Genomic DNA, 16646 nt, shown 5'->3' on the forward strand with positions numbered 1-16646 from the left:
TATACATATGAGTTTTCAAAATATTTGCTTTGCGATACATCCTAGAGCATTCAGGCACACCGCAATTTTACTTAAAGTTAGGAGCATTGCTATGCAGCTTTGAGTGCTGAATAAACTCAATGACAGTCTCAGACACATGCTCACACAAACTGAATTTACAGTTGAACATTGCGTTTCTTCAGTTGAGAAAAACTAAATACAGGGCTTTTTTAAACTAGCAATTTTGGATGTAGCTAGCAGATTGCCCTTATAACACCAACATACTGTATTTGGATCACCCACACCTAAATTACTAAACACTACTGAACGACACAAAAAGTAATGAACAATATATACAGATTAGTTAAAGATAAATATTTGTGAAAGATGTGAAATGTGAAGTGAAAATATAGAATCTATTAAGGACTACTCAGGTTCTTAACTTTAAAATGAACTGTGTAGTGTAGCTAGAAAACTAGGCTACTTCACCACCCTGTAGTGACAGTCACTACTGCTGTAAGGTAAGCTACTAGAAACTAAACTATACGGCTTGCATTTAAATTGTACATACAAACACCATTACTACCAGATGACGATTAAAAGACAATAATTACAAACGTATATTCTACAGATAGAAATCACTGCAATTACTTTGGACTGTCTAGTTATAATCAACATTAATGTTCTTGCAAAACACAGATGAGTGCACCTTGGTCAAAGTCTCTGACCTTGGTCTAACAGCGGGAAAACTGCCGCGCAAAACATTTATTTTGGCAGTGGAAAATTCCAGAGACAATAATTAAAAATATATTGACGCAAGCGCACTTCATTTTTCTGTTGACGAGACAGACAACGGTTGCTCCGTTTCACACAGACAGCAGGGAAGAATATTATAAAGTTACTAATTTGAGATGAATTTAATCCACCTTTGCCCAAATCCACAACACCATAATTTATCTAGTTGATAATAACTGTCATAATACCCACTATTAAGGCCCCATCTTACCTTATAACTTTATTTCTCGTCGGTCAACGTAGAAAAATGCTGTGGAAAAGAGAGAACGCTGTTAGAGTAACTAAGATAAGCTTTAAGCAAAGCTAAAGTTAAATGTTCGACGGTGTATCTAACCAGACGTCTCACAGTTACTAATTTAATACGGTATAATTAACACTACAACCAACTCGGCTGGTTCTTTCGCGGTCTTTGCACTTGGTGTGAAATAGTGACGTTTATATCTTTTTTTCTTTATTATTATTATTATTAGTAGTAGTATTACTATATCCCATCCAAATGGACTTTGCTTATAATAATAATAATAATTAATATAATTATTAATTATTATTATTATTATAAGCAAAGTCCATTTGGATGGGATATAGTAATACTACTACTACTAATAATAATAATAATATAATCTTTCTCTTTTTTGTAATTATTATTAATAAGCAAAGTCCATTTGGATGGGATATAATAATAATAATTATCATTATTACTAATTAGCCTATTACTAGTAATAATAATTATTATTATTAGTATGGCACTTTTAATAATAAAAAATATATACTAAAAGTCAAATGTTTTGGTGTAACTTCAGTTCGTAGGTATATCCATCAGATTTATTTAACAAAAACATGAACAAATACAAAATAAACAAAAACCAAAAAATGTATGTCATTCCAATTTTTTTTTATATATATACAGTATAGGCTATTTATTGTTGTTATTATTATTTTTTGCCATAACCCACCTCTCTCTATTTTTCCTCACATTGAAAAATCATGAGAACTCAAATATGGTCCTTGTGGATTTTTTATTTCAGCATGGTGAAAATAATATAATAATTGTATTTGCCCTGGTCTCCCATTTGCTCTTCCCCATTTAAGTTCATCATGCTAATCCTTGATATAATTAAATCATAAATAATATAGGCATATATATTTTATTAAAGTAAAACATTTTTAGTTTATAATTCATTTTTGTTACAGTTTTAATGGCAACAGGTAAAAAATAAATATATATATTATTAATATAAAAATTTATATTAAATCATGAATTTAAAACTCATTTTGAAGTTCTATGAATTGTGGCATTTTTATGATTTAAAGGTGCTCTATGTAACTTTTCTACTAAAATGAATCCTTTTTTTATTGCCTGTGTGTGAAGGGGTTGTAATCACACATTAAAATGATCCACTTGTCGAGTTGTGCTATTACCTCTGAAGGCCAGTATTCCTATTTCTATGTGAAGTCTCCGGGTCGGATTTACCGCGAAATCCAACGGATGTGACGTGCATGTGCGCTCCGGAGCCTCTCTCCTTATATACTGTCTATTGTAGACGGTCAGGGAGTTACGTCCGGTTAAAGGCGCACGTTTTTCGGCTTATATCTCAGTCAATCTTTGATCAATATTCCCAAGACTCTAATCGTTCGTAGTGCTGGACGGGGCCTTTCGAACGAGCCCACCCCCGAGGTCCAACTCGCCCGGCTCCCCGAGTTATAGCCGTTCGAAATCGGGGGTCCCAGCGAACGGCGATCCGGTAGGGGGCATCCCTGAGGCCCGCCACTCTAGCGTTCGGGTAAGGGTTCCCCTGGGACCTCCTCCCCCGAATTTGAGCTCTCTGGGTCTTTGCGTTCCAGAGATACGAGCGATTTTCTTCTGAGATCGTGACGTCACCGGCGTCCAAAATTTTGCAGCGCGCCCGATGGTTTTCTGCTAATATCTCCGCGAAAACACCACCAAAAACTATGGAACTTATATGGTTCTTTTCAGCTCGACTAGATGGTCCCAACGAGCTCGGTGCTCGCCGAATCCGTCTAGTATTCGCCGAGATATTTGCGTAATAGACGGTATTGTCTATGAGTTCGAGCACGAGCGCTCTTGTAAAATTTGGTTGCAATCTGAAACATCACCACTAGAGGCCGCTAAAAGTTACATAGAGCACCTTTAATGTAGCTAGCTACCTAATGCGCCATTTCTCAACCACAATCGGCCCAGCTACACACAGCCAAAACCTTGCCAGATCTGGCAACCGTTAATGGGCCAAAGCTGGCTCACTTCTGGTGTGCCGCTGCCAGTACACAGCCGAGTGAGCCGACACTCAGCCGCGATTGGCCCGATTCCGCTGGCTACCTAATATTCCATTAAAAATATACCTTTTAAAAATTGTATGTTAAATCCACTATTGTTTGATACATAATTGTTCTAGTCTATGCAGTATTTAATGCAATGACATCATATTTTACTTTATATTACAGAAGAATTAAGAGTAATCCTTTTAACTAAATTACAGTATTTAGATTACTTGGTAATTACACCCAACACTGTATAACAGTAATTAAAATGTAAACTTACGCATTGATTCGAGCAACTATTTTCTCCCAAACTAACTCTCTAGATCGCCGCTGCTGCCGTGTTGCTAAAACATTTTTTTTGCGTACTGCTGGTGAGAAATATACAGACCTCTTTTTGTCTGGCGCTGTTACCATGGTGACTCATAATATCTGCGCTCCATTGATAATGGCTTTTTATAGTTGTGGTGCACGCGCAGAGTCAGTATAGAGTTGATTGAACTTACTCATTTCAGCTGTTCTGTAACCGAAAACTCAGACTTTCCCATCTCAGGGTAAGTCAACTCAGAGCTCAAGTTTTAACTCGGAGTTGGTTGAACCTCCTTATTGAAACGGGCCCCTGTTCATGTGGCAGAATGTGTGTGTATAGAAGCCATCTACCCAGCAGAGGGCGATATTGTAGCACAATAGCCAAGCGCAAGGGCTTCGAGTTAGTGTAGTTCCAACAATCTCTAGACTAGAGAGCTAGAGGTGTCGCCTGAGCACACTTCCTGGATGCACAGTAACCGCTTTGTCGTCGGAATCTTGTACATTACAAGCTGTCAATTACAGGACATTCTTCAATTTTTGGTGAGTACCATTGTTTTTTCCGACATTAAAGTTTTAGGGGTTGTTTTTTTATGTCAATCTTTACTTGTTATCCGTTTACACGCCCAAAAGCAGACAAAGAAACCCCATGCCATGCATACGGATGTTTAGTTTTAATAGTATTTACGTTACATATTAAAATAGACTCTGCATTCCAATAAAATCGTGGATTTACTTGTGTACTAGAATATTTAATTTAATAGGCATTCTTGCTGTAATTATGTCTCAATTATATTTTTTAATACATTTGCAGGGCAAGCGGGACTTGACCTTCTCTGTGTCTTTAAACCTTCACACCTTGACCTCGTTGTTGGGCACTTCATGAACTTGCACGTTTGGAACACTCCCAGTCCCAACACGCTGGAAGACGCTCGCTAGGTTTTGAAACACAGCCATTTACTGTATTTGACTTTGCTAGTTAATATATTTGCAAACGCTGGATTTTGCATTTATAAATTGTTCAATAAAGTACACTAGCCCAAGTCTTATTTCTGTTTTTTTCTTCTTATCAGCTTCCCATTGGCTGGTCGTGCGAGACAACAAACAACAAAGAAAATACATCCGGCATGCTGGTTCGGTGCTCATTCTGTTGAGAGCCCTTTACAACGCGTTGTACGCCTCCAGTTACACTTATAACAGCTTCTCTGGTGAAGAGGAAACCTTTTTTTTATCTTTAAGAGTGATCGTTAAACGTTTGGAGATGAACGGAGACTGCGTGGACGCGCGGCGCGAGGCTACAACAGAGTAAGATGATATTGACGACTGTTGCTATGCAGCTTTCAGAAGTGATTGACAGTTCAAAAACAGTATTAAATTCCCTAACAATTGCTTTCTTTCTTTTTGTTACCATGGTGTTATAGAAGCAGTAGAACAGACCCATACAAACATCTGCATAATCTCATTTAATATGTCTTCCATTTATAGTAGCTACAGTTTCATCTAATTGGTTCATGCTGTTTGTCCAGTCCTGGTACAGATGTGGCATCTGGACTGCAGCCCATGCAGGTGGACGCTAAGGGTCAGTCTCATGTCTTCAGATACAGCCTGAACTACCCCAACATCGGGCACTGCGTCATCATCAACAACAAGAACTTTGATCGCAAGACAGGTAACACTTGTCAGTCGTCTTGTTTTTGTGAAAGTTGTCAATTTGAATGCTCATCAAACTCAGATGATTGTTGAAATGCATTTACTTAAGAACGGAACACTGAACAAATTTTGTACTAGGCTATATGACTATTTATTAATGTTATGGCTTATACATGCATTAAACCAAATTAATAAAATAATATACATGTATTATATGTAATAGAATATGTAAATGTAATCTTTAGACGAACCCAAAATGAATATCTGTCTTACATTTTTTTTTTTTTTTTTTTTACCCTGTAGTGTGTGTGTGTGTGTATTTATCATCGTTGTTAGCTGGAAACCTTGTATTTCCAAAAACGCTATTCTTCGGGAAAAGGGAAAAAAAAAAGTTTTTTTTAAATAATGAAACACCGCGCTGTCAAAGTTAATGCTTTTATATGTGGTCAGACACTTGCATGTGTCATTTTATTGTTGACATTTTACCCAAAATCAAGCTCAAATGGAGTTAGTCTTTTGACCAGTGGATTTCGGGCATACTTTGTCCGTCATTAGAGGCAAGAAGTGCATATATTATGCATATTAAACTTATAAAGTTTACTGCAGCTATGTGGGCGCTCAGTTTTTTTTCTGTCATGTGGCCAAAATCTTGTGTTTTTAAAGATGAAGTGTTACACACAGGCTATTTATGACAGTATTGGCTATGACTCGATGACAAATGGTAGACTAAGACACTCTTCTCTGCTCCTCAAATACATAAAACATTAGCCTTTATATATGTATAGTGTTTCTTAAGTAAAGAAAATGCTGTACTTTCAAAGTCAAAGAACCAATTCTTTATTTACCCTTGCATTGCAAACAAGCAGAGCCTGTTCAAACTGCGTGCAGCTATGATGCTGTACAACAAATTACACCAATCAGAGAGTCGAAAAAGCAACATGCTCCAAAATAGCTCTTTAGCTCCGCCTACTCCCATAAAGCACTGTGAATGTGCATCATTTATGCATATTTTGCAATAAACCTAAAATATATGGTTTTTATACATATAATCAACAGACAGACATAAAGGGTGACCAATAGTAACGATTTATGAAAAAAAAAGACGACAAATGGAGATACGAGGTTTCTGCCTGACAGTGTAATAATGATTAAGTATTGATGGCCATACTGTGAAAGTGTGAATCACTAATATCAATTAATAACGTAATGAATATATTGTGCTTCTCTAGTCTTAAGAAAAAATCTATTATATGTAATAGAGTGATGGTTACCTGTTCTTCACCTCCTACAGGCATGAACCAACGCAATGGCACTGATGTAGATGCAGGAAACGCAATGAATGCGTTTCGAAAGCTTGGATACTCTGTGAAAGTTTATAATGACCAGACAGTAATGCAGATTAAGCAGGTTTTAACAACAGGTATGGTGTATTCATATTACACTCAGTCTGCACAAAACCTTTAATGAATTCTTATATCCTGTCTCTCAGTTCTCTGCCTCAATATCAATCCCAAGGTTTCTTGTTCTTGCGATCAGGGCATTAAGTAATTATTTAAAAGTGTGTTAATGTTATAACTGAAAAATTACCAAATTAATTTGAATCAGCTGCCAATACCCAAATGTTATGTTAATTGATCATTATACTTGTTATACAATTTGAATTGTAACCAATTGTAACATGGCTGTTTGTTGTTCTCTCAGTCGCCCGTGACGACCACAGTCGCTGTGCATCATTAGTGTGTGTGATGCTCAGTCATGGAGACGACGGGGTGTTTTTTGGCACTGATGGTTCTCTGGAGCTAAAGTCCTTAACTAGCCTGTTCAGAGGAGATCGCTGCCCATCGCTAGTGGGGAAGCCTAAACTTTTCTTCATACAGGTACATCCTCAATCTCTGCTGTCATCTTATGTGTGTGTGTGTGTGTGTGTGTGTGTGTGTGAGTGTGTGTGTGTGTGTGTGTGTTTTCTGGGTTGATGTTTATAATGAGATGGCTCAGAGTGCTATTTTTCCACTCTTGAATTCTCTAGGCTTGTAGAGGTACAGAGCTGGATCCTGGTGTGCAGACTGATGCCAGTAGCAGCTCAGATGGTCCAGTGAGGATCCCTGTGGAGGCAGACTTCCTCTATGCGTACTCTACAGTACCAGGTGCAGACACACACAGCACACAAATGTTTCCTCTGAGTATCAGATGAAATATTCACAAACATGATGAATTTACACTACCAAATCAGCATATTAGAAGGACTAGAAATAGATGTGTGCGAACTGTAAAATGTATTTAGGTGCACAAAAAAGTTTTTTAAACAACAACGCTGTCTCTGCGCTGAACCAATGTTGTCTGTTGAAAAAAAAAAAAAATCACGTGATCCACACAAACGTGCCTTCTAGACGTTATAGGGATGGGAATTTTGTCCCATTTTGGAATGGGGCGTGTCCGTCATGAAAATATTTTAAGACGAAAATTAATGTTGACAAATAAAAATATGACATGAAAACATGTCTATGAAAACATGAATGTATGAATAGGAAAAAAAATAACTGCTGGATTATGATGTATCAATGTTATCGAAAAAGAAACCTTGAGGTAAAGCTGAAGATTAAATGATCTCCAGTAAACTGAAGCCCGTTCTATGACACATCCTATGAGATTAATAATCAGATATCCTAGATACATAACATAAACGTAACATTACAACTTGCATCTGCACAAAAGAACGCGAATGCGCATGTGAACTTGTTTTTTGGTCTATGGTTTGAAAGGGAAACTCTGGATGCGCTCTTGCCTGTGTATTGCGCTGATACATGGTCAACTAAAGCACATAGAATTTCAACATTCTATCACAATCCTGTTCTCATTATAATGCTGAATATGGCATGTATATTGGCGTTGCAAATCTTGCACTTAATTTAAAATTTTCATGATAGAAAGTGATTACAGTCATCACTGCGCATTTCCGAAGCCTAACAAGAAACAACGTTAAATAAAACGTTTACTGTTAAAAAATTAGAACAAAATAACACTGAGAACGTAATAACACACATATCATCAATGATTTTTGCCTATCTAAAAGGAAAATGACCGTCTCAAATAACCCAATCATAGTCAGTAGCAGTGTTGGGAAAGTTAATTTTCTACATGAACTAGTTCAAAGTTCAGTTCACAAATTTTAAAATGAACTAGTTCAGTTCATAGTTCATACTTCAAAAAATGAACTAGTTCATAGTTCTTTTTTTCATGTTGCTGCGAGCTTCTTTTTTAAAATTATTGCCACAGCCCATATACAACCACAGACAGCAATTATTTTATCGACGGGCAAAGTTTGCACAGAAATGTAAGATTTTTCCCATCCTCACCGACCTTGTCATAAAACTCGTTTAAATGATCATACGACGCCTCCTCGATGCTTTGTCGACTACATGCTGCTTTTTGTTTTGATGACGCATGCGGCGGTGCGTGCGACACTGGTGGCTGGTGTTGCCAGATTGGGTGTTTTTTTTCGCTACATATTAAGGCCTGTTTACGGTGTGTTTTAGCCAGGTTTTCGCCTGGAAGGCTCTATAGAAATCTGGCATCCTATTAAACGAAGTTAAACTGAGAGAGCGTGCGTTCACAGACACCAGAATGAACGCGTTCACCGTAACGTTCATCAGGCAGTAATTCAGTACGTTCAGTTCACGTTCGCCCAAAATATGAACGAGTTCATGAACTATCGTTCATTGAACGCGTTCAGGCAAAACACTGGTCAGTAGGCTAATGTCGGACATTCCGTTTGAGCTGAAACTGAAGAGTGAATGAATGGTCGGTAAACTGCCGTGTTTTGCTAGCTGGTTATTGAACTCAACCAAACGCTTCTTATTTGAGATTAATCAGATATAGACAACATAAAAGGAATCTTACAATTTACACCTGCACAAGAAGACGCCAATGCGCACATGAACTTGACCGTGCTAGTCTCTGAAAAACTAAATCACAAAGAATGTTCAACATTCTATTACAATCGTGTTCTCATTATAATGTCAGGCTATGTATAGGATAGATTGGCGCTGCACATCTTGCACTTAACTGCATTTCATGATCAAAGTGATTCCAAGCATCACTGCAGTTTCACTTCATTTCGCCGGTCTGGAAGGCGTGCTGTCTAACGAATCAGACCTCAGGAATCGCCCCAAATGACCAATCAGAAAAAGAGATTGGATTTTTTTTATTTGGGGGAGATCATCGTTTTCATGATCGATCGTCGCTGTCACGTACGAGTACTCGAGTACCTGTGGCCATCCCTACTAGACACCTGATAATGAATCTCATTGGTTCTCGCATGATAAGCGAACATGCTTGAGCTTCCGTTTACCATAACTGGTGTGAGTTGATGAATGTTTATGTGAATAAAAGCCTAAATTAAATCTGTTCATCATATAAAGTGATCGTGTCTCTTCAGAAAATTTGGACTAAACCGCTCAATTTATATGAATTAGTTTTACGATCTATTTATGAACTTTTTGAAGCGTCAAAATGGTAGTATCTAAATGAAGATAATTTACATTAATGCTGTCAATCGATTAAAAAAGTTACTAATTAATCTGCACATTAATCAATTAATTGTGATTTAATTGCAACTAACATGAAAGTTTTTAGTATATTTTTATTTTTTATATTGTAATAATTTCACATTCAATCTCCAAATTATTGTAGAAACCACATAAAGAGAGTAAATTTAAAACAAAATCGATAAAACAGGTAGAAGATAGGCCAATAGGCTACTGAAATTGAATAATTATCAAACACTTGTTTTCTCTGCATAAATTATAAATTAAATATAGATTTGTTTTATTAAAGCTACAAAGGTTATTCAGTCTTTCACATTTCTCCTTTTCTTTTGTTCTTTGATTAACATTAATGACAGACAGCAGCAGGTTTATTAGGCTGCTGTCACTTTAAGACCTGCCACACATGACACAGATCTGACAACTGTGCTTATGAGGATACTCGACAAAACGGGCATTTTGGCATAATTTTGTGTGTTTTTGTTCGTAATAAAGCGTTCAATTTGTTCATAATGAAGCGGCAGTCTGTGCATATGAGTCTCTTGTCGCATACAGGAGATTCACAGAGTTTGTCTTGTCACGCTTGAATGGTTTAAAAGCATTTGCATGAATAAGGGGTGTGATTATATAATGTAACGCTTGCTAAAGGATGACGGAAAAAAACGAATTCTTCATTAATTGCGTTAAATATTTTGAACATGTTAAACTGAAAACATTAATCACACGCCTTAACGCGTTAATTTTGAAAGCCCTAATTTACATGTATTGAATGTTTCCTAATGTATTTCTTTTCTCTGTCAGGTTACTACTCCTGGAGAAACACCATGAGCGGTTCATGGTTCATTCAGTCTCTCTGTGAAATGATAGCAAAGTATGGCAAAGAACTTGAGCTCATGCAGATCATGACCAGGGTCAACAATAAAGTAGCGTACGACTTTGAGTCGACCTCCAACATGCCTGACTTTGACGCTAGGAAACAAATCCCCTGCATTGTCTCAATGCTCACCAAAGAGATGTACTTCAATCCTTAAAGGTACAAGGGAACTTTAAGGCATATGATATAGATTTAGGGGTTGAGTTTAAAAGTGTAAGACCCTTTTTACACAGGGAAACTCTTTTTCAGATCCACTTATTTACCAGAAGCATTAGCTGAACATGCATAGTTTGGGATTTCTCTCCCAGGACTGTTATTGTTGATGTTTTTCCTAACAAGTCTAATTGGCATTTAAAGTTTTGTAGGTAAAATTAGGTGCTCAGGTCTTTTTCATCTTGTGACTATATACCATTTAATTGTCGCTTGCCTCTGGTTTTCTAATAAAAAAATATAATAATAATGAATTTAAAAAAAGGTGGCAGATTTACAGTAATCAGGGACTTTGACAAACTTTAATGTGTTATTGCACTAATTTGACTGAATGGGAATCATAGGTGGGCATTAAATCAGTTAAAAGCAATGGACAGTGAGATTCCTCTAAATTGAAGGGAAACCAGTGTGCCTGTTTTAATGTGAAAAGCAAACCACAATCAGAAGTATTCCTGGTGCTTCTCACTGAGCCATGTTGACAGATTTTGATAACTTCTGAAATGTAATGTGTAGTTTTCCACGGAGACACAATAAATGCATTATTTACAGACATACTTTGTTAAGTGAAGTTAAGCTTTGGAAGGTATCAGTGACATCCAGTCCACTACCCCAGAAAAATGTGTACAAGTCTGTGGGGCAAACGACTGTCCAAACCATCACTGTAAGTGCATAAATGCACTCTTTTTGTTGTAATGGTCAGCATCAGTGACCTGAGAAAAACACTGTCATGAAGAATTCTTTCAGTTGAGGTCATGCATGCATTGTGTACGTGATGAATTTCAAATTATGCATACATGAAAAGAAATGTTTCATGTTTATTGTACAATCATTAATATATGATGTTTCTGTATGTAATTAAACAGCTCTGTGGTGCACTGGATGATTGGTCAATATTTAATTGAGATTCTGAGAGTTTGTGTTACCGACGTTTCAAAATGATTCAGTATTGAGCAGGCATTTTTTAAGACATTTTGAAATTGAAAAATTAGAAAAAAAGACTGATGGTTGGAAATTATAGAGATGTCTGTCTAAAGACCAATTGCATCTATAATGGGTGTTTGTTGGCTCTTATTATAATCTCAAATATTTAGATTGGGAGCAGAAAAACATGTTTTCACAACCTGTGTCTATAGCGTGTAGGATACTGAAAGCCAGTGAAACCAGTTTCCTTAATTACAAAAAGGGTGTTTGCATTTAGAAAGTTTGTTCAGGTGTATCAATCGCAGGTAACAGCAAGTGACAACAGAATCGTAAACTAAAGAAAAGGAGTTTCTCATCCATTCATTTAATCATATGCCTCATTGTCTTTTCAGTTTCATTCATGAAAATAATTAGCCATTTGCCTTGGACTCTTAGTAGCAGGCCATAGAGTAGACCTTTATCTACACTTTATATTGTAATCATGGAATCTTTTTTCCCCATATTATTATTATTTTTAATATAAAATAGCACCAATGAAAGAAATATTGAGAAAATATTTTTTTTTAACCACAAACATTATATTTGTCTTTTTAAAAGCAGTGTTAATATTTCATGTTCATATATGTAAAAAATCTAACTCAAAATGAATTGCTCTTCTCACTCTCATGCAAGATCATTCCCACTGTCTGTAAACCAGAAATGTAGTTATGCTTTAGTAATTATATTACTACAAACACCTGCATATACAAACCCGATTCCAAAAAAGTTGGGACACTGTACAAATTGTGAGTAAAAAAGGAATGGAATAATTTACAAATCTCATAAACTTATATTTTATTCACACTAGAATATAGATAGCATATCAAATGTTGAAAGTGAGACATTTTGAAATGTCATGCCAAATATTGGCTCATTTTGGATTTCATGAGATCTACACATTCCAAAAAAGTTGGGACAGGTAGCAATAAGAGGCCGGAAAAGTTAAATGTACATATAAGGAACAGCTGGAGGACCAATTTGCAACTTATTAGGTCAATTGGCAACATGATTGGGTATAAAAATAGCCTATCAGAGTGGCAGTGTCTCTCAGAAGTCAAGCTAGGCAGAGGATCACCAATTCCCCCGATGCTGCGAAAAATAGAGCAATATCAGAAAGGAGTTTCTCAGAGAAAAATTGCAAAGAGTTTGAAGTTATCATCATCTACAGTGCATAATATCATCCAAAGATTCAGAGAATCTGCAACAATCTCTGTGTGCAAGGGTCAAGGCCAGAAAACCATACTGGATGCCCGTGATCATTGGGCCCTTAGACGGCACTGCATCACATACAGGAGTGCTACTGTAATGGAAATCACAACATGGGCTCAGGAATACTTCCAGAAAACATTGTCGGTGAACACAATCCACTGTGCCATTTGCCGTTGCCGGCTAAAACTCTATAGGTCAAAAAAGAAGCCATATCTAAACAGGATCCAGAGGCGCAGGCGTTTTCTCTGGGCCGAGGCTAATTTAAAATGGACTGTTGCAAAGTGGAAAACTGTTCTGTAGTCAGACGAATCAAAATTTGAAGTTAATTTTGGAAAACTGGGACGCCATGTCATCCGGACTAAAGAGGACAAGGACAACCCAAGTTGTTATCAGCGCTCAGTTCAGAAGCCTGCATCTCTGATGGTATGGGGTTGCATGAGTGCGTGTGGCATGGGCAGCTTACACATCTGGAAAGGCACCACCAATGCTGAAAGGTATATCCGAGTTCTAGAACAACATATGCTCCCATTCAGATGTCGTCTCTTTCAGGGAAGACCTTGCATTTTCCAACATGATAATGCCAGACCACATACTGCATCAATTACAATATCATGGCTGCGTAGAAGGATCCGGGTACTGAAATGGCCAGCCTGCAGTCCAGATCTTTCACCCATAGAAAACATTTGGCGCATCATAAAGAGGAAGATGCGATAAAGAAGACATAAGACAGTTGAGCAACTAGAAGCCTGTATTAGACAAGAATGGGACAACATTCCTATTCCTAAACTTGAGCAACTTGTCTCCTCAGTCCCCAGACGTTTGCAGACTGTTATAAAAAGAAGAGGGGATGCCACACAGTGGTAGACATGGCCTTATCCCAACTTTTTTGAGATGTGTTGATGCCATGAAATTTAAAATCAACTTATTGTTCCCTTAATATTATACATTTTCTCAGTTTAAACATTTGATATGTCATCTATGTTGTATTCTGAATAAAAGATTGAAATTTAAACTCCCACATCATTGCATTCTGTTTTTATTCACAATTTGTACAGTGTCCCAACTTTTTTTGGAATCGGGTTTGTAGATGCAATAATATAATATACTGATGTTTGATGACTAATTCCCAATGAGGAAATGTAATATTCTATTGTGCAACACTCACACTTTCTAAATACAGACACAGGTTTGTATCAAAATAATGAATAGGAACTAAGTTAAAGAAAACAAACCCAAACACTATTAATGCCATCAATTTATTTCTGTCTCACACCCACATGCTACAAATAAACTTTAGCACAATTTACATGAACCAGAATACATTAAAAGATGTACAAACATAAATAGATAACCTATATACAAGCTTTAATCTCCACGAGAGAGGCACGTTTGAGATGGAGCGAGATTTCAAAGGGCTGTTAGTGGAATCTGAGCATCAACCACAACCAGTTTGTGATGTCATTCTACTGTCAAATTCAGTGGAAATCATTTATTCAGATATGGAAATATGAGTCTGTGTCAAACACATGGTTTATCATAACAGAATCATTGTGACACAATAAGGATCCTACATTTAAATAAGCATTGTGAATGGAATATCCATTTACATAAGTTTATTGGGAATCACTATATTTTAAATAGGTTTTGTTGAAAATATCTGCACATGGTTTACAAATCAGAAACCTGTCAGCACGTTTTTGGCACACGAGTATCAGCCTTTCATTTTGTTTTATATGATCTTGCGTGTGTTCTGGATTATTAGACTCAAGGCATTCACTGGCCTAAGGCATTGGGGTGGTTCACTTCCAGTTTTCTTGAATTGTCATCACAGATGAACAGCAGAGCTCATGAAATGTCCGGTATGTGCTTCGCTGGTGGGGCCGTACTTCACCTCTTTTGAGAGACGACGCTGGCACCTCCAAGTGGTAGAAATGACTAAAGTACTTCAATTAGGCTTCAGTGAGTCCGAGAGTATCAACATCTGCAGTGGTCCTTATGCAATAAGATGACAGAACTGGAGCACCTCCTTTATAATCATCAACACATTGCAAGTATGCGTGTTTTGGGGTGTTCTAGTTCAGTCACTCTCAGTGTTCACATTTTGATTTTGGCATAGAGCTGGTCAGTCTGCTCCCTGAAGTGGCTTCTCAGCTCGGATCTCTTTGCTTTCAGAGTTGGTGTGAGGAGTCCATTCTGAACAGAGAACATCTCCACGTGCAGGGCAATGTCTCTCACCTAACACACAGATTAGATAAAAGAATACACAGTCATTATTGTACAGGGGTTGTACTCTCAACCAACTAGTATAAAATTGCTTACATTTCACAGTAATATAAATATAACATGAGTCACTTAAATAATATTATTATAATTAATAGTTATGAATAATTAAAATAATAATTCTATAAAGATAATGTTAACAATATATTATAGTATAGTATATTAGTATAGTACTAATATATAAAAAAAATAAATGTATTAATACTTCTACTACTAATAAAAAATATATGTATCTAAAATATATAATAATATAATATACACAATAATACGTATTATTGTGTATATTATATTATTATATTATTGTGTATATTATATTATATATAATAATATACACAATAGTACGTATTATTAATAATAATTAATAATTATTATGTTATTATTAGTAATAATAATAATAATCATTTACAATTAAATCTTATTGTCAAACAGAGAGTTTAACATTATTTTTAAGATTATTACTTAATTTTATTCTGCCGGAAAATAAAATGAAGTTGATTTAAAAATCGGGTCAACACTAGTTTTGCATAATGTAATAATGTTTGTTAATGTTATTTCTAAAAAAAAGTAGTAGTTTATGCAGTATAAAAGCAACAAAATCACTACAATTTAAATTAAATTAATTTTCAAGTATCAACAATTAAATTAAATAATAATTATCAGATAAATTCTCCATATCTAGAAATACATTTTGAAATAGGCTATGTAGAATATTTTCAAAACCATTTTTTTAAGTTAACGGACCACAGGGGTTCCACAGACCCTGGTTGAAAACCCTTGCGCAAGTACTTTTGTATTTTGATATCTGGACCAGTATTTATTCACAATAAAAAAAAATATTACGCTTAAAAACTGATAGATTGTGTAAAAATGTGATATGTGGCACTGTGGCAGAGTTGAAGTTATCGGGAATTGTGTTTGTTAGATTCACCTGTTCAAAAGACTTCAGTCCGGCTTCTTTCCCTAGCCGAATGATGTCCTCTAGGATGGCATTTTTCAGTTCCTGTTTAAACACAATATCAGGCGTCAGTTCTTCAGGGTTGGCACAGGCCATTCAAATATTACAGCCCATTCAAAATTCAGCTAATTCATTACGATGACATAAAATAGTGTGATCAAACGTACAGGTAATACAAACCCTAATCATCCATGTACATGATTCGTGAATTCCATACATCTCTCAGGGGTGATAGTAGAAAAAAATCCTGAGCCTGAACTTTTTTCCCTGGGACAGATGCGTAAGGGCGAGTTTATCCTCCGCTAATTTCTGACACAAAGTGACGAGTGGATGAGCGATTGTTCTTCTAGTCTTATATTGTTGTCATATATTTTTGTCATTATTTTTTGAGAATGCAAGACACACACAAACACATGCCTATCTTCATAATTCTAGTTTTGACTTCTAAAGTTTTTTGAATTCGACCCAAATCCTAAATTTCACTTGCACTGCAATATATTTTTTTCATGATTAATATTGCATTGCAAAATAATGTGTGCTGGTCAACTAGTCTAAAATTAAGAAACCCCTAGAAAACAGTAAAAAAAAAAACATTTGTACATTTGTTCTACTT

The 16646-nt window shown here is 36.2% G+C and overlaps 2 protein-coding genes across 3 annotated transcripts in view; one reads left to right on the forward strand and one right to left on the reverse strand.

Annotated features, from left to right (window-relative positions):
• Nucleotides 1-3784: 3784 nt before the first annotated feature.
• On the forward strand, nt 3785-11502 carry casp3a (caspase 3, apoptosis-related cysteine peptidase a). Its single transcript, XM_056256807.1, has 7 exons — nt 3785-3897; nt 4428-4659; nt 4881-5023; nt 6296-6424; nt 6706-6881; nt 7031-7148; nt 10347-11502. The coding sequence occupies exons 2-7, from the start codon at nt 4616-4618 to the stop codon at nt 10574-10576; spliced, it is 840 nt and encodes a 279-aa protein (XP_056112782.1). The 5' UTR covers nt 3785-3897; nt 4428-4615; the 3' UTR covers nt 10577-11502.
• Nucleotides 11503-14042: 2540 nt separating this feature from the next.
• acsl1a (acyl-CoA synthetase long chain family member 1a) overlaps nt 14043-16646 on the reverse strand; it is a 44710-nt gene continuing 42106 nt past the window's right edge. For both annotated transcript variants that reach the window (XM_056256797.1, XM_056256798.1), the window contains exons 20-21: nt 16007-16078; nt 14043-15033 (exon numbers count right to left, since the gene is read on the reverse strand). In XM_056256797.1, the coding sequence (XP_056112772.1) occupies nt 14893-15033; nt 16007-16078 (213 nt within the window). In that variant the 3' untranslated portion in view covers nt 14043-14892. The remainder of the gene's footprint in view (nt 15034-16006; nt 16079-16646) is intronic.

Source organism: Rhinichthys klamathensis, unplaced genomic scaffold (genome assembly GCF_029890125.1).
Source record: "Rhinichthys klamathensis goyatoka isolate OS25496 unplaced genomic scaffold, OSU_Roscu_1.1 h1tg000133l_1, whole genome shotgun sequence".
Taxonomy (NCBI): Eukaryota; Metazoa; Chordata; class Actinopteri; order Cypriniformes; family Leuciscidae; genus Rhinichthys; species Rhinichthys klamathensis.

Coding starts and splice junctions, on each gene's coding strand:
- casp3a (XM_056256807.1), top strand. CDS start 4,616: ATGAACGGAGACTGCGTGGACGCGCGGCGCGAGGCTACAACAGA. Junction 4,660..4,880: donor CGGCGCGAGGCTACAACAGA/GTAAGATGATAT, acceptor CTGTTTGTCCAG/TCCTGGTACAGATGTGGCAT. Junction 6,882..7,030: donor CTAAACTTTTCTTCATACAG/GTACATCCTCAA, acceptor TGAATTCTCTAG/GCTTGTAGAGGTACAGAGCT.